The 27,042-nt window shown below is 38.8% G+C and overlaps 2 protein-coding genes, 1 non-coding gene and 1 pseudogene across 29 annotated transcripts in view; 1 reads left to right on the top strand and 3 right to left on the bottom strand.

Moving 5' to 3' along the window:
* The window catches only part of HNRNPK (heterogeneous nuclear ribonucleoprotein K), a 12,180-nt gene extending 3,225 nt beyond the window's left edge, over positions 1–8,955 (bottom strand). For 5 of the 19 annotated variants that reach the window (XR_012035680.1, XR_012035681.1, XM_072836333.1 and 2 more), the window contains exons 1-12: positions 8,796–8,955; positions 6,749–6,825; positions 6,556–6,640; positions 6,066–6,163; positions 5,383–5,439; positions 3,894–3,937; positions 2,942–3,014; positions 2,345–2,416; positions 1,732–1,845; positions 1,263–1,391; positions 399–706; positions 211–265 (exon numbers count right to left, since the gene is read on the bottom strand). Coding sequence is in view for 11 of the 19 variants with exons in the window: in XM_072836333.1 (XP_072692434.1) it covers positions 211–265; positions 399–706; positions 1,263–1,391; positions 1,732–1,845; positions 2,345–2,416; positions 2,942–3,014; positions 3,894–3,937; positions 5,383–5,439; positions 6,066–6,163; positions 6,556–6,613 (1,008 nt within the window). In the remaining 8 variants the exon portion in view is untranslated. Of the gene's footprint in view, positions 1–210; positions 266–398; positions 707–1,262; positions 1,392–1,731; positions 1,846–2,344; positions 2,417–2,941; positions 3,015–3,893; positions 3,938–5,382; positions 5,440–6,065; positions 6,164–6,555; positions 6,641–6,748; positions 6,826–7,796; positions 7,938–8,220; positions 8,253–8,430; positions 8,565–8,795 lie in introns of those variants that run through there. The other 14 variants (XR_012035685.1, XR_012035689.1, XM_072836370.1 and 11 more) reach the window with 9 other exon arrangements.
* RMI1 (RecQ mediated genome instability 1) lies at positions 8,272–27,042 on the top strand. Of its 9 annotated transcripts, XM_072836273.1 has the most exons (5): positions 8,973–9,163; positions 16,025–16,085; positions 23,459–23,573; positions 23,960–24,049; positions 25,139–27,042. In XM_072836273.1, the coding sequence occupies exons 4-5, from the start codon at positions 24,032–24,034 to the stop codon at positions 26,825–26,827; spliced, it is 1,707 nt and encodes a 568-aa protein (XP_072692374.1). In that variant the 5' UTR covers positions 8,973–9,163; positions 16,025–16,085; positions 23,459–23,573; positions 23,960–24,031; the 3' UTR covers positions 26,828–27,042. The 9 variants fall into 9 exon arrangements, with proteins under 9 accessions (XP_072692342.1, XP_072692394.1, XP_072692348.1 ...); XM_072836247.1 differs by lacking the exon at positions 23,459–23,573 and having other exon boundaries at positions 8,943–9,163; positions 24,843–27,042; XM_072836260.1 differs by lacking the exon at positions 23,459–23,573 and having other exon boundaries at positions 8,974–9,163.
* Positions 17,999–18,109, bottom strand: LOC140608854 (U6 spliceosomal RNA). Its single transcript, XR_012010853.1, has one exon. It is a non-coding gene; the product is annotated as a U6 spliceosomal RNA (small nuclear RNA).
* On the bottom strand, positions 22,865–23,965 carry LOC140605876 (V-type proton ATPase subunit G 1 pseudogene; annotated as a pseudogene).

Here is a 27,042-nt window from a genome sequence, read left to right as displayed (position 1 = left end):
TACCACTTTCATATGCCCAACTTCTATTTCACATCACTAAACATGTATTGTTGGCAACAAATCACATATTCTCACAAACAAAAATGGCTCAATAAAGTCTTAATGTTCCAATAAACAACTGAAATGATTTAACTAGTCATTAATCATCTTCAACAAGATGTCAACTACATGATTTAAAAAACAAAACAAAAAAAAAGAGTTCTTACTTACCATGCCATCGTAGCGGTCTCCAGGTCTTCCTCTTCTGTCATAGGCCATGAGATCCCTGGAAACACATAGCAATTGTTGTAATCTCAGCTTATTTACATGTCACACATACCAAACAAACATCTACCATATCTACCCATAAAGTGAAAAGTCTTATAGATTAAGAATGTGTGGATGGAGAAGAAACTTACCCTCCTCTAGGTGGTGGTGGAGGAGGAAGAGGAAGATTCCGAGCTCTACTACCACCCCGGCCACCTCTTCCAGGAGGTGGAGGAGGAGGTCCTCGGCGAGGGCTCATATCGTCATAATCTCTTCTGGATGGAGGCATAGGACGCCCACCCCGACCAGGAGGCATTCTGTCAAAACCACCTCTCCCCCGCATGGGAAATCCCACAGGGCGTCCACGGCGGTCATCAAACATCATTGTAAAGCCACCATAATCGTAGGTTTCATCATAAAAATTGGGATCATAAGGCTGTGCACGTCCTTTGATGGGAGACTAAAACAAAAATATAGCAATGTTACAGATCGAAGGAAAAGAGCCTTGTTTCATATCAACAAGCTGAACATTTCAAATCCTTTATTTTTCCTGAGAGGTATTGGTGGCAGGGAAAGGAATCTAGGCAAAAGTTAATAGTAGGAAGGAAAGGATTTTTAAAAAAGCAGTATTTTTGGTGTGTTTTAGCTGCCTGCTTTTCTCACTCCATCTCAAGAGACTACAACCCCATTCACACATTCCAAAAAGGGGTCTGTAAAGAACAAAGTAACCATCTCAAAGGCTGAGGGGACCAACATGTTATCTAAGCCTGTAATTCACACTAAAGCATATCAGTCTGGAAGCTGTGCAATGTAGTACTATAGAGAATTATAGAAGCTTCATTTGAAGGACCAAAGGTATTAAAAATTCTCACCAATGATCAAAAGACCCTCTCTCAAAGAATTTTTAAATGAGTAAGGACAAATAACTATTTGCCTCAACATTGCATAAACAGCTTAGAATAAAATAAAACATTAGTTACATGAAATTAAATGTAAAAAAAGTATTCCGAAGATACCTCTGATATAAGATCAAGGATGATCTTGATGCACTCTACCACCCTATCAGGTTTTCCTCCAATAAGAACAACTCTGTCAGTGGAATGAGGACAGCATTCCTGGAAAAGCTTGATTGTTGTCTGTGTGTTCTAAGTTTACAAAAAAACAAGAAATATTAGTTAATCAGAAGAAAAAAAAGATTTCCTGGGTTCAGATAAATTTACCTTCACAATCAGGACCCCCCCCCCCCATATAAAAACCCTGTTAGTAACTCTAGGACTTTGCCATGGTATTGGCAGAAGAACTTGCCCCAGCATGTCCAGGCCTTTGTTATACTTTAAAAGCAAATTAGATAAAAACAGAAGTAATGGGGAATTTTGAGGAAACTCCAAAGGGGGGGGGGGGGGGACGAGAAGCCTACTGACCCAGCTCTATACAGAGTACTATTCTTTAGTACGGCAGGAAAAGAAAATAAAACACTGCTTTTACCTCTCGAAGTTCTTTGATTTTAGCACCTTTGACCCCAATAATTCCTCCTGCCAGACTCTGATGAATCAACAGTCTCAACTCGCAGTCAAAGTCACTTCCTTTATAGTGTTGGTACTGCAGAGGGAGAGTTATAAAATTTTAGTCCCGAATTAAGGAATACTCAAAAATACACACTTATCTGCTATAAGCATGACAATATACTGTTGCAGTGAGCAACCTGAATTTATATTTCAATAACTTTACCAGTTATGTGCTTATTATCCTCAATAGCCAGGCCCAAAAAGGACATTCTGCACCACCTTAAAAAACTATTTTATTTTCAGGTCCTGCAACACCATACCCACACTGCAGCCATTTAGCATGTCGCTGTTACCACAAAATTATTATCAACATTCAAATAACACCATAATAAAAATGACTGCAAAGCACTTTGCAAATGTAGTTAATTCCCACTGCAGCATGGAGCAGGGTCAACAGTGAGTTGTAAGACCATTCATTTATCATGTTTTTAAGCCTTTTTCTAGAGATGGGAAAGTACACTATGTTAAAAATAAAATTGATCCTATGGGCCAGGCTCCATACTTCAGTGGGGTTCAATGGCACTATGACATACATTTAAGCATTCCACAGCATCAGATTCGAGCGGGAGCTGGCTGGTTGCAGTGGGTGATGGCAACTGCAGGCCCTGAAAGTAGAAAAATAAGAGTAATAGGTTAAGTGTCTAGTGTGATCAGGCTATTGTCGCATATATTGGTAAAGCTACTACAACACATTTCGTATCTATACCATTACATGAGAAATTGCTTTATCTACTCTTAAAAATCAACATGTAATTTTTCTATACATCCAGCAAATACTGTAATAGAATTAAAATCCGTAACTAGATCAAACACAGTCCTTTCCGACAGTCCACAATCAGTATTTTAATTTAAAAAACATATCTGTAACTACAGCCCATTAAATACATACTACACTCATGTGCAAGACACAAGTAGTTTATATTTACTCTGGAGTGGCCAGACTACATTAAAAAAATTTTTGAGATCACATTTTAAAACAAGCTATAGAATAGTAATCCTGCACATTATATAAAACACTGCTGCTACAAACTGTTACAGCCACTGACTCTCCACCTCCCCCCATTAAGCCCCAATAAAACATTTAAAAAGCCCCCAATTGCCAAATACATTAAAAAAAATATAGCACCTACCTCTTCCAAGGTAGGGATGATTTTCTTCAGAATTTCTCCAATTGTCTCAATATCAGCACTGATACTCAATATGCTGTCAAACATCACAAATACCAGATAGTACAAAAAAGGTGAAAAAGAAAAATGAGTTTTGTGTTCATCACCAGTAGTCATACAAACTTTTACAGAGAAGTAACATACAATTATTTAATCTCCCCATTTAAAGTAGCCTATTTATAGATTTTTCACATGCATTTTGTTTTATGCCCAATACAGACATGATAACAATATTAGGAGACTTGCAGAGAGACAGAGAGAATGGGCTCTTGGAAGGGCTCAGATTAAGTGGGCAATAAATTGACCAGAACTGAAGCAGAGTCGAATATTTATGTTCCCCGCCACCACTAAGTTAATTAAGGATACCCTCGCTGTTAACATTGGTAAAACTGGCACACCTTCTCTTAGGCAAAAGTGGGGGAATATGCAAGTGGTGAACATTATATTTGGAGTAAGGTTATGGATACCAGTTAGAAATTAGATCACTAATGGGCTCTGCAAGAAAACAAATACAAATGCGAGACAAAACAAAGACAACACAAATGAGAAGTGAAGGAAAGTGAACCAGAGTTAGCATTTCATCAGAAAAAATTATGAACAGGCAATGTTGGGAAGCAAGGTGGGCCACAAAGACAGAGCGAGAGACTACTTTGGTAACAATTTGATTTACAATGCAGCAAATATGCAACACTTGAAGCTGTGCTCCTTCCATCGAAATAAAATTAGTGGATCGTTTGGGTGGGCAACTCACGGTAAAAGTTCAGTGACAAAAAGACTTAATGGGGAAAATAAGACAGAAACTTGAAAAACAATACACCGTCTAAAGGGGATACTATTTAATTATATAAAAGGCAGGTAATAAAATACATTTCTCTCTTTCTAATCAGGCAGTGAGGCATAAACTGTTGGGACATACCGCTCGGGGCCACTGCTGTCTGGGACTGAAACACTGGCATTGTACTGCATTGGTCATTGGCGTTCGTGGATGTTGGCATTGGGCATGGGCATTCAATCAGAAGTTGTCAAGTATGGTACCCGTTTGGCAACGAGCACATTTTTGGGCATAGCCAACCAGGGTTTTCACATGGGCGTTCAGGGGCGGATGGGCCAACGTCATGGTGGGCAACGCAGGGGTAAGTCGATCCAGTACATGGGCAACGGAGATATATGGCCAAAAAAACAAGGAGAGGGAAAAGGGGGAAAAGCAATAAATTTTAATTTAATACAAACTATACTCATACTCTCAATTAATGAAACAAGCTTAAGTTGTTCTGAAGACTAACACAATAATGGACTTCTCTATATCTGACTGTGGCTTAACATTTAAGGACCTTAAATGATGGTACTATTTTTTTTTTTTAAACAAACGATGTTTCAGTAGCAGGCTGGCTCATGAGGGTAGACACAAAACCTGTCATGACTCAGTTCACTGAAATTCTTGAGGAAATGGGGAAATTAATAACCCAGATAATTATATAGAACATCTGGATTAAGAGGAGAGAGGTTTATAAAAGACAAAACAAAAATTCCCACACCACCAAAAACCCTAACTCTTAAAAAAGACCAGTTTGGTTTCCTGGAGGTTTAAAACGCATTCCTAGATCCTAGCAGGCAAGTCAAAATTTAAACAAAATTTCAAGTTCAGTTTACAAGAGGAACATACAAAGATCTGCGACCAAGAGAGAAATGAAATACTATCAAATAAGTATTCAACACAAAGTTATTATTTGCCTCAACTTTAGCAAGGAAACATTAAAAGAGTGTGTACACTATGAGAAAAAATTTAGGAATTTTGGTGTAGCCAAGTCCTAGATAAATGCTCACTTCTGGTGATACCAACATTTAATGTGTCTAATCACAAGAGTCAACCCACTATATAATATGAAGACTCAAATCACTGGCATTGACAAATGGTTTCCCAATTATAAGAATAAGTTGTCTATTCTTTACCCATATTTAAATCATGCAACCTCAACATTAATATCTGTGCTCCATGTGCAAGCTGTTAAACAGATGGACGATTAAAAAAAGGAAATAAAAGTTTCTGAGTTTAATCAGCCACCTGCAATGGTTTTGATATACTATAATTGATTCACACATGGTAAATGGTGCAATTAAGGGTCTTTACACTGTTATTATTTCTAATTAAAATGTTATCTTGAAGTGAGGAATTTGGTGGAAAGTTATTAGAAAGTGAAGAGGTTTAATACAGACCCCCCCCTTCCCAAACTCAATCTGGGCTTCGTTAAATCAGGAATGGCAAACCTTGAAATCATCTATGTAATCAATTATTACAAATGGCTTGAAACTAGACTATTAAATGATTTCTATGATGCAAATCTTTAAATTTCTACACACATAAACTGAAGCTGCTTGTGTAGTAGTTTAAACTCTTTAATACTTACGTCTGTACGGAGAGCCTTAATATTCTTGCCTCCTTTTCCAATCACTGCCCCAGCATTCTGGAGAAGATAAAAAAACAAAAAAGCTTACTTTTCCCTTTCCTTATGTTAATATGCCTTTCTATGCTCTTAACTGCAGCAAAGAACAAAAACCCTCTAACCTCCCTTTTTGGGCGACAGAACGGAAAATCTATTTGGAGGTAATCAAAATCAAAACCATCAGGTAAAAAAAGAAAAAAAAAAAATCAAGAGTCTATGTGCTTTGGGGACCAAACAACCAAGACAGCTTTGGATTTTTCAGCATGCCAAAAATTACATGAAGCATAAAAGTTAAGCATTGATTAATTTTACAGTTTCCTTCTGACAAAAAAATAACTTAAACGTATTAGATACCCTCACACTGTTACCAACTATGTTTTCCCTACAATGCAATCAAGGTATAAACTTTAATCCATCAATGCCTTAAGCATCACCCTACTCTGACCTGTACGGACTCACTATATTAAGTGTTTTTAACTATTATCAAAATAACGTGGCCTACAAATCTGTTTGGAAAAGGACACACTAATCTTTATATTCTTCAAACTGTAAGGTTTACACTGATTCCCAGAGAGCCAAACCATAACTAATTTTAATTTCTACTTTAAGTAGAACCAACCTCAAATTTTTGAGAACAAAATTTATACCTTGCTCTGAAGCAAAATGCGTAGTTCAACCATCTCATCAGTGTTTCTAGATCTTTTAAAAGCTTGTTCCTCTTCCATATCTTCTGCAGGGCGTTTACCTACAAATTAGTTCAGATTTCAAAAAAGCACTAGTTACTATAAGAAAAAGCACCTTTATTTCAATTACATTTTAGTTTCAACCCATTGGTCAGAGAAAGCAGCTCGATTCTGTTTGGAGTTTTGCTAACTCAATCAAAGCACATTCCCTCCCAATAACACTTTCTAAACACAAAACAATGGGACAAAATACTTCAAAGGATTGATGGTTGTAAAATGCAAGTAAATAGTATTTTTATCGTCTGTAAAGGTTACAGCCATTAATGCATATGACACTCATGTCTACTTCATAAATAAGAATCAAGAGATAGCTGAGTGGGATGTCAGACCAAACAGTTCTAAATAATGAAACAGAATGGAAAATACAGTAATTGTTAAAATTAAAATCTCTCACCAAATTCACCATTGGTTTCGGTGTTGGGGAAGGTTTCCTCTGGCTGTTCAGTTTCCATTTTCGTGTATCAAATGGACACACCAATCTGTTGAAAAATAAAGAGACTTGTACATTTGGTTTATTGCAAAGTAAGCTTTGTGTCTCACTGAATAATAATAAAAAAGGCAAAGAAATGACTGCTTCTAGAACGTACCAGGTATTATATATCCTTGCAGAGCAGAACTGAAGTGTTCTGGGCGGGACCAACTGACACCCTAGTGCTGCAGTAGCCTATAAAAACCAACATAAATCAGTTTTGCCTTTTGGTTATTACTGAATACTAGTTAACAGCGATTTGAATACAAACTAAACAGCTCTTCCTAAAACTGGGTCTTATACTCTCAAATGATTGCCTTAAGACAAACCAAAAACCACAGGACCCTATCTCATTCTTTGTAAAAAGAAAACCAAATTTTTAGCCACTGGACAGTCTCACCACGGCAACTAATTGTTTACACAATACAGAGAAGACGAAGTCTGGACGACGTAAACCCCAAAGCCTTCAATTTTGTCCCCAAAGGTGTACGTTTATAGATACAAAATCAGCTATGCTGGAATTTTAAATTGCGCGTGGCTTTGTATCTTCCCATTGGTGACCTGAAAGGCCAGTCTCTGAAATCTCTAACTTACAAGTATGAAGGCAAATTCAAGCTAGTATATCCCACAGTCAGGTCAATGTACCGGAGAATTAAATCTTAAAACTTCATACAGGATCAGACCCCCCAACTGCTAGTATTACTCGACTATTCAAACAGCCGATAAAGCCCTAAAACGCTAATATTGTCACCGTAAGAATATCTTAGGTTAAAAGTCTATAACCTGACAATCAGACCCTCTAGCGCGAGCGATTGGACCGCCGACAACCTTTCGCCAGCCCTCAAGGGCTAGTCTCTGGTAGGAAGGCGACAGCCTCAAGCTACATTTATGCCTCCCGATCTTCCATACCGTTTGTCGATAAACCTCTCTTCCAACGACTAACTGAAACGCTACCCTCACCGCCATCGTTTAACTAAATGTTCAGGCACGATGAAGATTTACATTAAGGAACTCCAAGGACAGCGGGCTCCATTCGTAAGGAAAACGTTGCCGCGGTTCACCGTTCAACTCTTTTAGTTACCACTCCTCAAACCGCAAAAAAAACGCTAAATACGGGCGCGACCAGCCGAACGCGAACGTGCCCCGGCCCCGCCGCCGCGCAGTACCGGAGATCCGCCACAGCCCAGGAACAGGAGTTCAAAGAGCCGAAGGCGAGAGCAGAAGCGCCGCGAAGCTCTTCACCCGGACCCGACAGGAAATGGCGGCCCGCGTAATGGCGACTACGTGCTACTAGGCGGAGCCGAGCGCGGACCCCCTCCCCCACCCACCACGCGGTCCCGAGATCTCATCCCCCGCACCCTCCCCCCACAGCGGGAGAGACAAAGCAACGGAGGCAGCCTCCACCATTCCATCTCCCCCACTCCAGCTCCAAGCCCGGGCCGGGAGGGCCTAGTGCGCTGGGACCCACACAAAGAGAGCGGCGGCGTCCTCCACCGCCCTCGGGTCCCGCCCGCCGGCCACTTCGCCTTCCTACACAAGATGTCTAGTTCTGAAAACTACAAAACTACCGATCATCCTACAGACACATGCCTCACAAATCCTCGAAGCCTCTTAACCCCACAGCTCGGACTGCGGATATACGCTCAGGGAAATGGCGGAGGTGGGGGAGGGGAAACCGGGCAACGTTCCCTCTCAGAGAACCCGCCAACCATCAAGCAGCCCCCAAACGCCTCCCGCAAGCGGCAAACTTGGTCTCCGACCCTCGTCCCCGCGCGCCGTTCATCCAGCCCCGCTCCTCACCGCGCGAGGCCGCCGTCCCTGTGCCGCCGCGCCACCTCGCCGCCTCAGCCGGTCACAGCTAGACAGAGAGCGAGCGCAGGCCCCCGCCGCCTGCCCCCGCCTCCCCGCGCTCCCTACCCCGCCGCCGAGCCCAATTGGTTGCCCGGGGTTTAGCGGTGGCGCGAGGGCAAAGTGATTGGCCCAAGGCCGTGTCAATCAAAGCGCCGAAGGAGGCGACGCCACGCCTCGCGCCGGCGCCTCCCTTTAGGTTGTGAGGCCGCTACGGGCCCGAGGAAAGCCGGGCTTGAAAGAAGCCAACGCAGCCTTTAGGGAGGCCAAACCCATGCCTGAATCTATAATACCCTAGCGCCAAAAGCCCCAATTACCTATAGGCCGCAAAGAAGCGGGACGTAGGCGAGACGTCGAGGTTGCAGCAGCTGAGAAACAGAGGATAATGGCGGCCGCAGTGCTTTCGCCTGGAGCGCCCTCCTCCTTTCTCGTTCGCGCACTCACTAGTGGCAGAGGGGAGGGAGGAGGAAAGCCTCTCGCGAGAACTGAGGGCTATCTGGTTCACGCGCACTTGGGAGGGGGCTGAAGGAATTTTAGGTTTGGAGGAGGGGCGTGAGCGCGCGGGAAATCGGGCGGGAAGCGAGAGGGGGGAAAAAAAAGGCTTAGGGCGCGAGCCTGTTGGTTCCTGTTCTCAGTCGCGCGGCCCGGGGACCGCTGTTGCGCGAGAGGAAGGCGGGACGCCCAGGTCAGTGGTAGGCCCAGACGAATGCCCCGGTTTCCACAGTCCACACTTGCGGCTCCCTCCCGCCGCTCGGGCCGCTTTCCGCCTGGTGGTGAATGCGGCCCGCCCGCTGGGTAGCCCCGCTGTTTGTAACGGGTCGCAGCGCCTGGCAGGCGCGGCCCGGTCGCGGCGCAGCAGGCGGTGTGCGGCTCGCCGTCAGCCGTCCGCTCTGGCGGGATCCCGGAAGACGCGGGCCGGCCTCGCAGTCCCGGAGACTGGCCCCTTCGCCCCAGGCTCTGTGCCGGCGCTCCCCGGAGACCCCAGGCGCTTTCACGCGCGTCCGGGCGAGACCGTTCTTTTTCCCTCTGTTTCTTCTTAATCCCTTGCCCCGCCCCCATTTTTGTGAATGGGGCCTGTGAGGAGAGTATTTTGTGGTGTCGTCGCTGCAGCTTCTCTGTGAGGTGTTGCATTCTGTCTCCCCAAATGAATGCAAACGGCGCAGTAAGTGGTACACGTCCGAATCCTTCGCATCCGGCTGTTCATCCCTCCGTCTGAGGGAGTGTCGGGAGTCGGCTGTGAAGGAAACGGACCCACAATGTCGTAGCCTAGTCAAGAGCGTACTTGTGCGTTGGGTTACTTGTAAGGCCCCGTGCCCAGCTCGGAGAACTTCTTTTGTTAAGGGACTGGGAATTGGTGACGACTCTGGAAAGTGGCCTGGCCGCTGCCAGTGTCCTCAGCCTTCACCCACAACCCCACATACGTGTTGAAGCATAAAATGTTATAATTTACATGTGCAATTAAGCCCACCGTTAGGAGGATGCAGATATATACGTTTTGTAGTGTGAATTTGTGCTGACTCATCCTCTTGTAACCTTCCTTTTTTTTTTTTTTTTTTAAGATTTTATTTATTTATTCATGAGAGACACAGAGAGAGGCAGAGACCTAGCCAGAGGGAGAAGCAGGCCCCCTGCGGGGAGCCCCAGGACCTGGGGGTCATGACCTGAGCCAAAGGCAGCCGCTCAACTGCTGAGCCACTCAGATGTCCCTCCCCATCCTATCATAACTTGATTTCCCTCTTGAATAATTCGCAAAGTGGCTGTGACCAGCATTGTTTTATTGTATAATTGTGTTCATCCATTATCTTTTACTTGCCTAATTAGGGAGAAACTCTTGTTTGGGGGAACTGTGGACTTCACGAAGCATGAACATTTACTGGCTTGGAGGATAGTTAAATAATGTTAGAGCACAGCATCTAGGATTGTGAAGTATATAGGTCCCTTTAAATGTGATGTGTTTTTGAATGCCCCACCTTCCCCCCATAAAGAGCCTGTCTATGAAAAGTCTTGTTGGGAGGTAATACTTAGTTCACAGTTTGGTTCTACCTTACATGGTGCAGGTCTTTTTTTTTTTTTTTTCTTTTCTTTTCTTAGAGGCAGACACACAGGCAGAGAGAGCTGCAGGTCTTTCTTAAATATTTGACTAAGAATTGATACCGGTTTGTAGGGGTTGTGAATTTTTGGATTATAGAGATTTAATCTGCCAGTCAGGATTTGCAATATTAAATTGCTGTTTGACACCTGGTACACGTCACTATCACTTATAAGGTACTGAACTGATGCTTTCTTTCAAGCTAGTATTTCTGGTGTAGCCATCATTTTCTGCCTTGAGAAAGTGAAGAGAAGTAAGACAAAGTAAACAGCCCTATCAATGAACTTCCTCCTCCCAGTTTCACTGTCTTCTGACTGGGCCCTAACTGGTGAAAGCTGTTACTGACCTTTTTTTAGATGTCATTGCCAGATGGGTTTTTTTTTCCCTTCTTTTTCCACATGTTTCCTCGTTTTAATTCACTTTTTAGGTGTACTTTTTAAATAACAGTAAGGTCTGCCTTTTCACCATTTTTTTCATCCTCTGTTGTTTTCAACTAAACTACTGTATTGTACTTTTGTTCATTCAAGGATTGCCAACTTGATGGATGCATTCAGTGCCTCCTCTCTTGTATAATGAATTTTATGGTTATTTTGAACTCTCAGTGAATTTAGAGCTAGTATTTACTTTACTTTAGTTAAACCAACAATTGAGATTGTACACTAGGCAGCTGGATGATTTTTTTTTTTAAGATTTTATTTATTCATGAGAGACACAGAAAGAGGCAGAGACAAAGGCAGAGGGAGAAGCAGGCTCCATGTAGGAAGCCAGATGTGGGACTCCATCCCTTGGACTTCAGGAACATGCCCGAGCCAAAGTCAGGCGCTCAGCCACCCAGGGGTCCCCAGCTGAATGATTATTTGAAATATTGTAACTACCATTTCCTGAGTTCTTCACTATGTGTCTTAACCTTGTGCTGGCAGTTTAAAGCTTACAACAGTCCTACAAGTAAATTGTAGTTATCTTTGTCTCATGGATAAGAAAATTAAGACTGAGAAGAAACGTGTCTGAAGTCACATGGCAGATGTAGGATTCAAGCTGCTAAACCTAGTCTCTGTCTTTTCCTTAGGGTAGGTTATGGAGGATTCACAAACAGCGCCACCGATAACTTCTAATTTCAGTCACTGGGTACAACACGCCCCCCCCCCCCCCCCAATTTTCAGAGAATACCTTCTCAAAATTTTGAAGTTATTCCTAATGAGTTAAGACACACACTTTTATTTTTTAGATGAAGCTAGTGTAAACATGGAGTGGTGATGATTTCAGTATTTGTTAGTGCTTTTAAGTCTCAGCTATCTGTTTAATGCCATGTACAATGTCCAAAAGGATAGTACTTCTGCCTTTTGTTTAGTTTTTAAACAATTGGAATAGCTGAGGCCAATTGAAAATCTCCCCCCCCCCCCTTTTTTTAATTTGAGAGAAAGCAGAGAGAGAGAGCAGGAGTTGAGGGAGATGGGCAAAGGGGGAAGCGGGCTTCCGTCTGAGTAAGGAGCCTGCTGCGGGGCTTAATCCCAGGACCCTAGTATCATGACCTGAGCCGAAGGCAGACACTTAACCGATTGAGCCACCCAGGTGAACTGAAAATTAACTTATAGATCCAATAGGTCTAAGTCTTTGTGGTGAATAATAGGTTTTACCTACTCTATTCTTTCCTGGTCAGTTCCTGCAGTGAAGAACTTAAATGTAGAGTATTGTGTTTAGTGTGTATAAAATCAGTTTTTTAGAAAACACTTTTTTTCATGATTCTAAAATTAATGGGGATTAAGATATATGTAATTTTGTATCTGGCTTTTTTTGTAACTAAATTATAAATGTATTTTCATATTCAATAGAGCTTTAGAAATTTTTTTTTAAAGACAATAACCGTTCATCTCACAGATCCAACATAGTGTAATTTTTACCCCCGTTGAACATTTTGATTGTTTCTGTTTTTTTCCATACTATACAGTGGTAAACACTCTGGCATGTAAATATTTGTCCTCCTTTTGATTGTTTTATTAAGATTCATTTGGGAGAGTAAAAGAAGTGATCATATGTTATGAACATTTTTTTTCCTTTTTAAAATATTTTATTTATTTATTCATGAGAAACACAGAGAGAGAGAGAGGCAGAGACACAGGCAGAAGGAGAAGCAGAGGGACAAGCAGGCTCCATGCAGGGAGCCCGATGTGGGACTCCATCCTGGGTCTCCAGTATCACGCCCTGGGCTGAAGGCGGCGCTAAACCGCTGAGCCACCTGGACTGCCCCATTTTTTCCCATTTTTTTTCTTTTTAAATGATTTTTTTAAAAAAAGATTTTATTTATTCATGAGAGAGAGACAGAGACAGAGACACAGGCAGAGGGAGAAGCAGGTTCCATGCAGGGAGTCTGACGTGGGACTCAATCCTGAGTCTCCAGGATCTCGCCCTGGGCTGAAGGTGGTGCTAAACCGCTGACCCACCTGGGATGCCCTGTTAGGAACATTTCTTAATGTACAATTTTTTATTTTTTATATTTTTATTATTTATTCATTTTAATGTACAGTTTAAAAAGCATACTTTTCCATATTTTTTTTCTTTTTTAGACAATGTGTTCTTGAGGACTAGGGGCTGTTCACTGTGTATGAGCAGTTGGGAGATAGTATTCCCTAGCTCACACCTCCCCTCTAGGTTGTTTCTACCTGCAGTGACTATGATTGCTCAATTTCTCCAGAAAGACAGGAAGGAAAACTTTAAGAATTCTCAGGAGGAGTAGATGCAAGTAATATAGTTAATTAAATTATTAAAAGGCTTGGTTATTGAAACCCAGTCTAATCTTTATAATAAATATAGATCCTATGTTACAATACTTTTTCCATTTAATTAAATTTGTAAATAAAATTTACTTTCTAACCTGTAGAAAACATCCTATTATATATAGAATTCTTTTATTTATTACAACTAAAAAAAAAAGATTTTATTTACTTATTTATGAGAGAGAGAGAGAGAGAGGCCGAGGCAGAAGCAGGCTTCCTGTAGAGCAGGGAGCCCCCTGGGGGACTCAATCCTGGGACCCTGGGATCACACCTGAGGGAAAGGCAGATGTTTAGCTCCTTAGCCACCCAGAAGCTCTATTACAATTGTTATAACATGCAGTTGGGGAACTACATCCATATCTGATCATTATACCCTACATATGCTTTTAAATGAAGAATTCTATGTAACATGTTCATTTAGCAGTCAGTTTCCCGCCCCCCCCAAAGTTCTTGACTCTTTTGGTAAAATATTTGAGATTAGTTATATTTGAGTGCTTCTATACTGTTAAGTATATCTTATTACATTTACTAGTGTTTTAAATGTGTCTTGGTTATCTCTTTGGGGTTTTAGTCATTAGAATTTTTTCTTTGCCTGCTTTCGGTAACATTATTATAAAATCGTAGTTGCTTGAGAAGTAGAGATTTAAATCCAAAAGGATAGTACTAGGATAGAATTATTAATTAGGACTGCCACACATTAATAGAACAATTTAGTTGTGGATCACTGAGCAGTGTTTCTCAGAATTTGTCCCAATTGTCATTTGAAAGGAGTTTGTCACTTGTCATCTTCAACAACACTAACAAGGGAGTATGTGTTTGAAGTAAAGGGAAAAAAAATGGATACCGAAATTTTAACATCAGTTTGTAAGTTTTTAAAAATTTGAAATTGTTTTATGTGGTATTTTTGTAGAGTTATAGCAAAGAAAAAGTAGTAATTAACCATGGCACTATTGTTTTGAAGCTGTTACAGATAGATGCAGTGGGTGATGTTAAGTTTTTCTTTCACTTGACACTAAATGAAATAAGTTAGGATATACTAGATGAGCTTATTATTTGAGATCTGAGAAAAGTGTGTTCATTATAATAGCAGGTAGTGCTCTTTTAGAATGACTTTTTATGAGTGCATTTTATAGTGGGTTTTACAAGTAAATAAGGGACTGGTTATACTCCCTCTTTTCACAGAAGTCAACAGGGTCTAGCAAAAGGCTTAGAAATGGATATTAGAAGAACTAGTTCTAGTTCTGGGTCTGCTACCACATGGTCTTTATGATTTGTTTTGTTTTGTTTTTGATCTTTATATTTTAATCTTCGTGCCTCAGTTTTATTTATTTTATGTAGATGACTACTTATTCTATCGTGTTATTTTGAGGTTTAGGTATAATAAAACAGATGTAAACATATTTTTAAAAAAGTTAAAAATCTTACAAATAAGAGGTTTTAATTTTGATTTTCAACAAGTCCTTATCTTTATCTCTGTTTATACAGCTGTACTTGCTGGGATATAGGATTTATATCTCTGAAATTCATCCTTGTTCATTTTCTGTCCAGCCTTGACCTTTTTCAATTCACAGCTAGTCAGTCTTTCTTCGTTTTTCATTTGTTCCTTCCTCCTCCTAAAATTACCCATAGTATTAGCTCCTAGTATTTAATAGGTTCAGCTAGAAAGTAGCATTGCTATTTATGTGGCTGCATGTCATAATGGGGGTATATACTGTCCCCAGAGTGACTTATAGTACAAAACATTCTGCAGACAACTTAATTGTAATTGTGGCATTTATGCTTGATAATTTGCTTAAACAGTTTATAACTCAACTAAAGGTACACTTTGTCCTAATTTCAGTTTACTTACTGTCATTACATTTCCACAACACCTTTGCAAATTATACTAGGTCAACCTGCCAGTGCTGTGGTGTTTACATTTTATTGGAGGAAATAGGGAACTTATTGAATGAGCACACCTAAGAGCCTTGGATTTGGCTTAATTTTTTAGGTAAAAAAAAAAAAAATGACAGCAGATACAATAAAATTACAGTTGACCCTTGAACAGAGCTGGGGTTAGGGTGTTGACCACCACACAGTTGAAAATCCATTTAGAACTTTCCACTCCCCTGTAACTACTAATAGCTTACTGTTGACCAGAAGCTTTGCTGGTAACATAAGTAGTCAATTAGCACATATTTTGTGTTACATTGTACTATATATTGTTTTTTTTTTTTTTTTTTTTTACGATTTTATTTATTTATTTGAGATGGAAAGAGAGCATGAACTAGGTGGGGGTGGGGGGGTGGGTAGGGGCAGAGGGAGAAGGAGAAGCAGGCTCCTTGCTGAGCAGGGAGCCAGACCGCAGTGCTGGATCCCAGAACCCTGATATCATGATCTGAGCCACAGACACTTAACTGATGGAGCCACCGGGGTACCTCTATATACTGTATTCTATGGTAAAGGAAGATGGTGAAAATATTATGAAAATCATAAGAAAAAACACATTACAGTAATATAATGATTGAAAAAAATCTGCATAAAAGTGGGCCTGTGCAGTTCAAACCTGTGTTCAGGGGTCAACTGTACAGATCTTTTAGTCTTGAGGATAAGATGTCACTAAGCTATGGCTTCATGGAATCATGCTTGGAAGTTTTAACATGGGTTTATTTTAATTAATTTCATATTTGATGTTATTTTGTTTTAGTTCTGTCCTTTAAGCATACAACTGGATTTGGTTTATTCATTTTGAGAGTATCTTTTAACAGGTGAGTTAATCTATATTCATTTTTGATTGCTGATATATTTAGACATGTTTAAACCATTTTATTGTTTCTATTTATAGTTGGATATTGCTTAATGCCTTCTGTTGAATTGTTTTCTTTATTTCTTTTCCTCGGCTAGCTTGGAAATTACATTTCTATTCTTTTGGTGTTTACCTTCAGTTTTTATTGAGATATAATTTATATACACTAACATGTTTTTCTTTTGTATAGCTCTATGTGTTTTAACAAACATAGCCATATCACTATCACCACCACCATCATGATTGTCACCCTCCCCCCAGTTTCCTTATGCTCCTGTAGTCAGTCCTTATATCTTTAGTCTTGGGCAACCATTGAACAGTTTTTTGTTGCTAATGTTGCTTTTTCTAGCATGTCATGTAAATGGAATTGTGCAGTCTTTGTCTGGCTTCTTTCACTTCACATCCTACATTTGACATTTGTCTTAGTCTATTCAGGCTGCTCTAACAAAATACCATAAACTGAAGGGCTTAGAAACAACAGAAATTTACTTCTCTGGAGGCTGGGAAGTCCAAGATCAAGGTGTCAGCCGTTTCAATGTTTGGTGAGGAGAAACCACTTCTGTGTTCCTGGATGGCCATCTTTTCACTAACCTTCTGTGGTGAAAGGAGCAAGGTAGCTCTGTGGGGGTCGTGGTAGTGGTGGTGGTGGTAGTGTGGTCTCTTATAAAAGCCATAATCTCTTTCATGAGCTCCACCTTCCTGACCTAATATGCATGTCCCAAAAGCCCTACTTCTAATACCATCACATTGTGCATTAGGATTTCAACATATGAATTTTTGGGGGGATGCAGTCTATAGCAACATTCATGCATGGCTTTGATCTAGTCTTAGTTTATTCTTTTTTATTATTGCATAATATTGCATTGTAATGATGTCCCATAATTTATATATCCATCATCAGTTGAAGGACATCTGGATTGTTTTCGGCTATTATGATAAAGCTACTTATAAACATTCACAGAAAAGGTTTTTAATTAGTATACGTTTTCATTTCTCTTGAGTAATTACCTAGTAATGTGATTGTTGGATTGTTATGGTAAGTGTATGTTTTTCTTTCTGAGAAACTGCTTATCTGTTTTCCCAAAATGGCTGTGCCATTTTGTATTCCCACCAACAATGTATGAAAATTCTAATATTTGGTATTCTCAGTTATTTTTTATTTTAGCCATGCTAATAGATGTGTAGTACCACATTGTTATTTTAATTTTGCATTTCCTTAAGGTCTAATAATGTTGAGCTAATGAGTTTATTTGCCTTCTGCATATCTTTGGTGAAGTGCCTGTTCAGATGTTTTATTCATGTTAACATAAGTTATTTTTCTTACTGAATTTTAAGTATAGATTCTTCATATATAATGGATACAAGTTTTCTGTCCATTATTTCCCCCAGTTTGTGGTTTGTCATGTGTGAGTTTGTATGTGTGTCTTTATATTTTTTAGTGTCTTTCACAGAGCAGAATGTAAATGGTAGTTTTATAGTTTCAGGCCTTACATTTAGATCTCCATTTTGAGTTAATTTTTGATGATGGTGTAAGATAAGGGTCCATTTTCATCCTTTTGCATGTAGATATCCAGTTTTCCTAGCACCATTTATTGAAGAGACTGTCCGTTCTCTGTTGTGTAATCTTTGCACCCTTGTCAAAGATCATTGGAGTATCTATATTTATGAGGGTTTGTTTCTAGCTCTTTATTCTGTTCTATTGGTCTATATATCTTTCTGCATGCTATTTTTTTTTTTCTGTTTTAATCTATATACCTTTTATTTTTATCCTGCCTTATTGCACTCACAGCGGCCTCCTGTAAATGTTAAACTGTTGGGAGTAGACCTCTCCTTTATTCTTTATTGTGTATTGTTGTTTTTTAGTTTTTATTTCATAAAAATATGGAATGCTTGACAAATTTGTGTGTTATCCTTGCACAGAGGCCATGGTAGTCTTCTTTGTATTCCTCCAATTTTAGTATATGTACTGCCAAAAGTGAGTAGCACATCTGTTTATTTATTTATATTTTTCAAGATTTTCTTATTTAGAGTGTGAGCTTGAGGAGGAGGGGCAGAGGGAGAGAGAGAGAGAGAATCTCAAGCGACTCTGCACTGAGCACATAGCTCCATGGGGGGGTTTGATCCCACCACCCTGAGATCACAGCCTGGGCTGAAATCAAGAGTCAGATGCTTAACCGGCTAAGCCACTCAGACACCCCAACATCTGTTTTATTCTTGATCTTAGGAGGAAAGCATTTTGTCTTTCATACCTTTATTTATTTATTTTTTGTATAGTAGACACAATATTATATTAGCTTTAGGTGTAGAACAGTGATTCAACAAGTTTATTCGCTGCAAATGTAACTACCATCTGTCCCAGTATATCACTATTATAATTCATACCTTTAATTTTAAAAGATATACTTTTGTACTATTTTGTTTATTGCTAATAGCAGAAATGAAAAACTCAGAGCACATGGAAGGTAAAGTTAAAATCTTCTCCCCAAATTAAACATCAGTACAAAGAAATCAATGAAAGGAGAAGATTTAAAAACAAAGTTTTGTATATATTTAAAATATCAAACTTCAAAGAATTGTTTTGAAAAATATCAATTCCCTGTCCTCTTCCTCAGAAGCAACCACTTTCAACTTATCTAGCTGATTCTTTTTTGTATTTACTTTTAGGACTCAGGAAACCATACAGGTATTACTACATCTTAATTTTTCAGTTTTAGGCACTTTCTGTTGACTTACTGCAGAGATGAGAATTTAGCTCTCTCCACCTACCTCTCACCCACTTCTACCTTCACACACATTTTTCCATTTTGGTATTACATCTTTTTTTTTTTTTTTTTTAATTTAAGTTCAATTAGCCAACATATAGTAGTACATCATTAGTTTCAGAAATAGAGTTCAGTAATTCATCAGTTGCATATAACCCAGTGCTCATCACATTATGTGCCTTCTTTAATGCCCATCATCCAATTACCCTGTTCCTTCACCCATCTCCCCTCCAGCAACTCTGTTTTCTGTAGTTGAGAGTGTCATGGTTTGTCTACCTCTTTGATTTCTTTCCATTCCTTTTCCATCTTGCTATCAAATCTGTATATTAAAATTTGTGAAATAATTATTTAGAGTGTCTGTTATGACCACATATGTTACTTATAACTAAGTACTTATAACTAAGCTGTGTAGTATACAAATACTGCTTTATCTTTCCTGTAGTACATTTTATTTTCTCTTGAGTGTCATTTTTTTTTCTTTTCTCTACCATTTTTCATCAGGTTAACCCCTAACTCCTACAGTTACTTAAATTTCTCCTCTGCGTTGAGATATGTTGATGCTCTATTTAATAGAAGTATAAACCAAGAAAGAGAAAAACAGGAGATCCTGGAAAGAGTGGTCTCACATGATTTTATCTTGAAAAATAATTTCTCTTCAAGGCCTCTGAGCTGTTTGCCTTTACATCTTGCAAATACTTTTCACTATAATGCTTTTTTTTTTTTTTTTTAAGATTTTATTTATTCATGAGAGACACAGAGAGAGAGGCAAAGACATAGGCAGAGGGAGAAGCTGTCTCCCTGCAAGGAGGCTGATGCAAGACTTGATTCTGGGACTCTAGGACCATGACCTGAGCCAAGGGCAGACGCTCAACCACTGAGTCACCCAAATGCCCCTCACTATAATGTTTTCCTCTCATTTCTTCCTCTTTCTTGTTTATGTCTTTCATATGTTAGAACATATGCTCCATTACAAAATTGTTTTGGACAATGCTGATCTGAAAATGTTTTTCTTTCACTGTCATACTTGATTGATACTTTGCCTAGGTGGAGATTTGTAGGTTGGAAATAATTTTCATTCAGAATTTGAAGGAATTGCTCACTTACCTTCCAGTTTCTATTGAGAAATCTAAAGCCATTTTCATTCGTTATTGTTTGTCATCCTTCTTTGGATGTTTGCAACATCTTTGTCCCTACATTCTAAAATTTCATAAAGATAATGCCTTGTTACATGTTTTATCCATCATATTGGGTTCTTTCCATTCAGAAGCACTTATCTTTAAGTTCTTGAAAGTTTTCTTAATTTATTTCTCTGAGGGATCCCTGGGTGGCGCAGCAGTTTGGCGCCTGCCTTTGGCCCAGGGCGCGATCTTGGAGACCCGGGATTGAATCCCACATCGGGCTCCCGGTGCATGGAGCCTGCTTCTCCCTCTGCCTATGTCTCTGCCTCTCTCTCTCTATCATAAATAAATAAAAAAAAATTAAAAAAAAAATTAAAAAAAAATTTATTTCTCTGATTATCCCTCCCTCCTCCCTCATTTATTTTCTCTTTTCTCTTTCTGGAACTCCTAGTCTGTTAGACTAACTAGACTGTTCTTTTCCATCCCCACTGTGTTTTGTTGATTTCTTTGTACTGATGTTTAAATTTGGAAAAGATTTCTTGACTTTATCTTCCATTCATTCTACTGTTTCTCATTTCCACTATCATATTTTAAATTTCTAAGAGTTGTTTTTTGTCCTATGAATATTTTTTAAGATATTATTTATTTATTAGACACAGAGAGGGAGCACAGCAGGGGGGAGCAGCAGGCAGAGGAAGAGGGAGAAGGAGCCTCCCCACGGAGCAGGGAGCCTGATGTGGGGCTCAGTCCCGGGACCCTCAGATCATGACCTGAGCCGAAGGCAGACCTTAACCAACTGAGCTGAGCCACCCAGGAGCCCATGTCCTATGAATATCTCTTGTTTTAGAATCCTATTCTTACTACATGGATATTAGTATCTTTCTTAGGGTATTAGTAATGGCTTTTTTGAAGTTTTTGTCTCCTTTCATTGTTACTTCATTGCTTTTTTTTTTTTCTTTTTTGATGCATCTTATGGTTAGAATCTTTTCTTAGATGTCTTGTTATGGTTAAGAGAGGGGAACTAGGAAGCTGATTGAAACTCTGAGTCTGTGGATGCAATTTCAACATGGGCTTTTTAATTGGAGAACCTCTTGTGTTAATATCTTTAAGTCTTTTCTGTTAAGGTAGTAAGACTGCCCAGAGGAAGATTTTCTAGTCTCCTTTCTAGGAGAGCATACTCGTCGCTGGTATTTCTGGGTGCTTTGTAAAGGAAGAGAGTAGTATGTGGTCAGTGTTTAGTAGGAGTTAGGAATTAATTTGTTCCCTCTATTTTCAGTATGGTATCTCCACTTCAGCTGTACTCTGGTATCCCCCAGTCCAGAGATTTTCTTTTTTATCCTTTGCAGAAGCAGTATCTCTGACTTGGGATAGGGGTGCCATAGTCTTAAATGTCTTCAAGAGTCTTGATCAATCTCTACATGGTCTGTTTTCAACACAATGGGCCAGGGACCTTTCCTGCCTTGGAAATTTTAAATTGTTTTTCGTATATAATTAAAAACATAATATGTATCTATATTCTCACTTTTTTCACTCTAAATATTCACCAGTTCTATAATTATAATGACCTTCTTAGCCCCTCCTTTAAAATGTTATTCATGTAAAACTCACAACTATAACTCCTTTAAATTGTAACCATTTGTTAAATTAATGTGATCTCTTGTTTAGGTTCACCAAATTTATAAGTGTGAGACAATTTGGCAGTTGTACTCTTAACCACTAGATTATATACTGGCTCTTCTAGCTATTTTATTTTATTTTATTTTATTTTGATTGGTTGATTGATTGATTTCATGATAGTCTTTACTTTTAAATGATTATCAATATACCAAATAATAACATGTAATAAAATGTAACCAAATCCTAATTCTATCATCTAATAATTTTGATTAAGAGGAACTCAAAGCAGCCCAAACAATTATACTAGTACTTATTTATTTATTTATTTATTGAGAGAACGAGCATGCATGTATGCAAGGGGCAGAGGGAGAGAGAGAATCTCAAGCAGGCCCTGTGCTCCGCACACAGCCCAAGGTGGGCCTCTATCCCATGATCCTGAGATCACCACCAGAGCCAAAATCAAGAGTCAGGCGTTCATTTGCCTGAGTCACCCAGATGTCCCTATTGTTATGACTGTTAGCCAGAAAAGACTATTTTAAGGATCTCTGCTACTTAACACGGGTTACAAATAACTGTTTACTGCTTTCTCATAGATAAAGCTGCTTACCCTCAAGAAAGCTCTAGGGAAAAATGACAACATTTAATCCCTTTTCTTTCTTCAAAACTTTTTTTTACATCTAATAAAGAAAATGTCAGTATTTTTTTTTTTTTTAAGATTTTATCTATTTATTCATGAGAGGCACACAGAGAGGCAAAGACACAGGCAGAGGGAGAAGCAGGCACCCCACGAGGAGCCCAATGTGGGACTTGATCCCAGGACCCCAGCATCATAACGGGAGCCAACGGCAGATGCTTAACCACCGAGCCACCCAGGTGCCCCAAAGTCACTACTGATGTATATATGTTGCTTGAGCTAAAAGACATAGGGAACCAGACAATGTATATTCATTACATTTCTAAAAAATACAAGGTAAAAAAGAAATCTTTGGGTAAACTCCTTTTTCTGGGTGTTTTTTTAAAAATTGAGGTATAATTGATATAAAAACAGCATTATATTAGTTTCAGTGGTTCAATATAATGATTTGATACTTGTATACATTGTGAAATGATCACCACAATAAGTCTAGTTAACATCACCATATAATTATAGTGTTTTTTTCTTGTGATAAGAATTTTTAAGATTTGCTCTTTTAGCAGCCTTTTTTTTTTTTTAACTTTTAATTTATTCATTAGAGACACACAGAGAGAGAGAAGAGAGATATAGGCAGAGGGAGAAGCAGGCTCCCTGCAGGAGCCTGATATGGGACTCAATCCCAGAACTCCAGGATCATGCCCTGAGCTGAAGGCGATGCTCAACCACTGAGCCACCCAGGCATCCCTTTTAGCAGCTTTCAAACATGAAATACAGTATTATTAATTATAGTCAACATGTTGTACAGTAGGATAAGCTTTTAAGTTCATACAAAGAAGCTAGATTTGTTATTCTCCAAAAAGTGAAAGGACTTGCTGTAGAATATACAGAAATAATTTACTGCCTTTTCATGAATATAATTCAAGTTTTGCTGAAATTTCATATTCCATGAAGGCATCCAAAATTCCATTCCCTGGAACGGGCACTTCTTTCTTCTTCCTTTGTCCATTTATGTGGTAATTTTCATGAATTTCTGGTTGCTGTCTCAAAGGCTAAGACGTTATCTAGGACTTCATTCCTGTTTTGCTGGAATTATGCCTGAAAGATGGTCATCATCTCCTGAGCCTCCTCCACTTCAGTGCTGCCACTGCGATGGGATCTCATAGCTGCAGTTTCCTCACCCTTGGACGTTTTTCTCTCTTTGCAGGCTGTACTGTTCTGTTTCAGCTTGAGCTGCTTTGACCTGCTTCAGCTTCAGTTTCTTTTGCATGTGGACCTTGAACACTTTCTGGGCACCCCCTTCTCAGCCTACAGAAGCTTCTGTAAATCCTCTGACTGTCCATGGTGGTGGGGATACCAGAGGCTTGCTGGATCACCCCCTTGGATCACCTGGCCCAGCTGCCCAAGATACGTGCCTGTGCCAGTGCCTTGTGGTCCATCCTCTTTCTATCTTCTTTAATTTTTACAGTAATCTTATGAGGTTAAACATACAGACTAGGAAACACACAGGCAATGTATAAATTTCTCAAGGTCACTTGTTTCTGTTTGGCTCATACCAAACCTTATGTTTTTATTGTTTTACCCCACTCTGCCCTGATTGATAATAGGGAACCCCAATACTGTAGCACCAAACTCTTACACTCATGCGAATAGACCAGTGATTCTTTCTGTAGCTTTGCCTTATAACCATTACTGCTTCTTGTCCCAGGGCCATTTCTGAACAGTAGAGATAATAATTACTCCACTGAACAAGCTGTTCCAAATCCTGTCATCAAATCCTATGTTCCTGTTCCAGATGGTAAGTTTTCTTGTGGTCACATTAAAACTTTTATAAGTTTTTTTTTTTAACTTTTATAAGTTTTATTAAGTCTTAGATATTATCATCTTTGGGAGGAAAAAATATACTTTTGTGACCACAGGGTTAATTAATGTTTAGTGTTCTGCAACTACTGTTATACTGAGAAAATCAGAAGTATAAGACTGTTGAGATTTATTTAGCCAAACAAGCAAGATACCTTATATCAGCTCAGACTCCATTGTTATTGGTTATATTTTTATCCACAGGCCATGTATTTAAATGCTAGATGGACAAACAATAGTAAAAGTTTTAATAGAATATGAATTAAACATATGAAGAAAACCTTAGTGACTATTGTTTTTTGACTAAATTTTAAGTGATTAGAATCCAATTATTAATATAATAATAACTACCATTTACCCAGTATCTTTCATAGATCTGACATTATGCTTTACAAATGTTAGTCATGTAATCTTCACAACAACCCTGGAAGATAGATGGTGTATTGGCATTTTACAGATGAAAAAACTGGGTTAGAGAAGTTAAGAAATTTATAAAGGTCACAGAATTTGTAATTTGAATATATCTGTCTCAAACCTTTTGCTTTTCTCATTATATGATCTAATTACTTGTGGTATTTGAATTTTGGCCATATAGAAAGTCAAAGAATTTTAAGATGTTGAAGAGAGAAAAATCTAAAGAGTGTGGTTATACCTGTGAGTTGTAGATAATTGTAGAAACTCTATTTAAATGTACTGAATTACCATATTTTTTTTGTTTTCTTTGTTTTCAGGTAATACATACACAATAATTTATTTTAAAAGAATGAATGTAACTAATATTGCATTAAGAGTTGAAACCTGGCTTTTAGCTACGTGGCATGTTAAAGTACCTCTAACGTGGTTGGAAGCTTGTGTTAACTGGGTTCAAGAGGAAAATGATAATGTTAATTTGAGTCAAGCACAAATGAATAAACAAGTATTCGAGCAATGGCTTCTTACTGATCTGAGAGATTTGGAACACCCTCTTTTACCTGATGGCATTTTGGAAGTTCCAAAAGGAGAACTGACTGGATTTTTTGCTCTGCAGATTAATTCATTGGTTGATGTCAGTCAGCCTGCATATTCCCAGATACAGAAGCTGAGAGGAAAGAACACAACGAATGACCTAATTACAGCTGAAACACAGGTCACCCCAAAACCTTGGGAAGCAAAGCCTTCACGCATGTTGATGCTACAGCTAACTGATGGAATTGTACAAATACAGGGAATGGAATATCAGTCTATTCCAGTTCTTCATAGTGATCTTCCCCCAGGTACAAAAATTTTGATTTATGGAAACATTTCTTTCCGCCTTGGCGTGCTCTTATTGAAACCAGAAAATGTGAAGCTGTTGGGAGGAGAAGTAGATGCTCTTTTAGAAGAATATGCCCAAGAAAAAGTACTTGCAAGATTAATTGGGGAACCTGATCCTATAGTTTCAGTTATACCAAATAATCCTAACCAAAGCATCCCAGGAATTACAGATGTTCTAGATCCTGCATTAGGACCTTCTGATGAAGAACTCTTGGCAAGTCTTGATGAAAATGAGTTTGCAGCAATTAATGATACCTCCTTAGACAGAAGATTTTTCAGTACAGATAGTTCTTCAAATACTATTACCACAAGGCAGTCAAGCTTTGAAGAACAACGTATTATTTCTCCAAAACCAAAAGAGAAACCACCAGATCCATCCATGTGTTTCACTGATGGGGAATTAGATGACTTTTCACTGGAGGAGGCCTTGCTTTTAGAAGAAACTGTCCAGAAAGAACAAATGGAAACTGAAGAATTGCAGCCATTGACTTTGAACAGAACCCCAGATGAAAGTATAGAGATAGTTTCACAAATGGAAACTGAAGAATTGCAGCCATTGACTTTGAACAGAACCCCAGATGAGAGTACAATAGAAAGAGTCTCACATAAACCTAATACTCTGGGTAATTTTTCTTTGACTTGCAAAAGCAGAAATAATAATTGGAACAAAAAAAATTTATCTGAACAAATGATTAATGAAGGCAAATCTTTTTGTAGTCCATCTGCTGGAGACCAAAACAGTAGTGTTTTTTCAGTTCATAATAATGTACCCCTTCCCCATGATTTTACAAATAAAGACTCAGAGACAGACAATAAAATAAAACAAACCTTCAGCAGTATAGATGGACATTCCTTAAATAATAAAATATCAATATCAAATGGAGAGCTGGTAAATTATGTACCAAAAAGCAGTTCACACATTTCTAATGAAAATGATCACCATTTACAGACTTGTTCAAGATCATCAGAGTACAGCACTCCTCTTTCTAGTGCCATGGATTTATATTCTCCACCCTTTATCTATTTGTCTATTCTAATGGCCAGCAGACCAAAGAAAATTACAACAGTGAAGGTCAAAGCATTTATTGTAACCTTAACTGGAAATCTTTCAAGTTCTGGTGGCATTTGGAGTATAACAGCAAAGATTTCTGATGGTACTGCATATCTAGATGTAGACTTTGCAGATGAAATACTTACTAGTTTGATAGGGTTTTCAGTACCAGAAATGAAACAGTCAAAAAAGGACCCTCTTCAATACCAAAAGTTCCTGGATGGTTTGCAGAAGTGTCAGAGAGATTTAATAGATTTGTGCTGTCTAATGACTATTTCATTTAATCCTTCCTTGTCTAAAGCAATGGTACTGGCATTGCAAGATGTTAAAACAGAACACCTTGAGAACCTAAAGAAACGACTGAATAAATGATTTAGTAAAATTGTATTAGAAAACAATTAAAAACAAAAATACTTAGAATTAAACTTGACCTTTTATGTTTGAATTTTTTTTGTGAAAGAGGAAAAGGAAATCATAACTTATTTCAGTTTAATTTTGTTTTTCATTTTTTAATTTTAAATGTTTGATCATGTTTGTGTATTTAGGCTTTTTAAATAAATTTTTTTATAATAACTTATAAGAAAGAA

The sequence above is a fragment of the Canis lupus genome, chromosome 1 (genome assembly GCF_048164855.1).
Source record: "Canis lupus baileyi chromosome 1, mCanLup2.hap1, whole genome shotgun sequence".
Classification (NCBI taxonomy): domain Eukaryota; kingdom Metazoa; phylum Chordata; class Mammalia; order Carnivora; family Canidae; genus Canis; species Canis lupus.
The sequence above is the reverse complement of the archived record's forward strand: the minus strand, read 5'-3'. Positions and strand labels throughout refer to the sequence as shown.

What these genes read in the sequence shown, in the direction of transcription:
- RMI1 (XM_072836241.1), top strand. Translation starts at nt 24,875, where the DNA reads ATGAATGTAACTAATATTGCATTAAGAGTTGAAACCTGGCTTTTAGCT.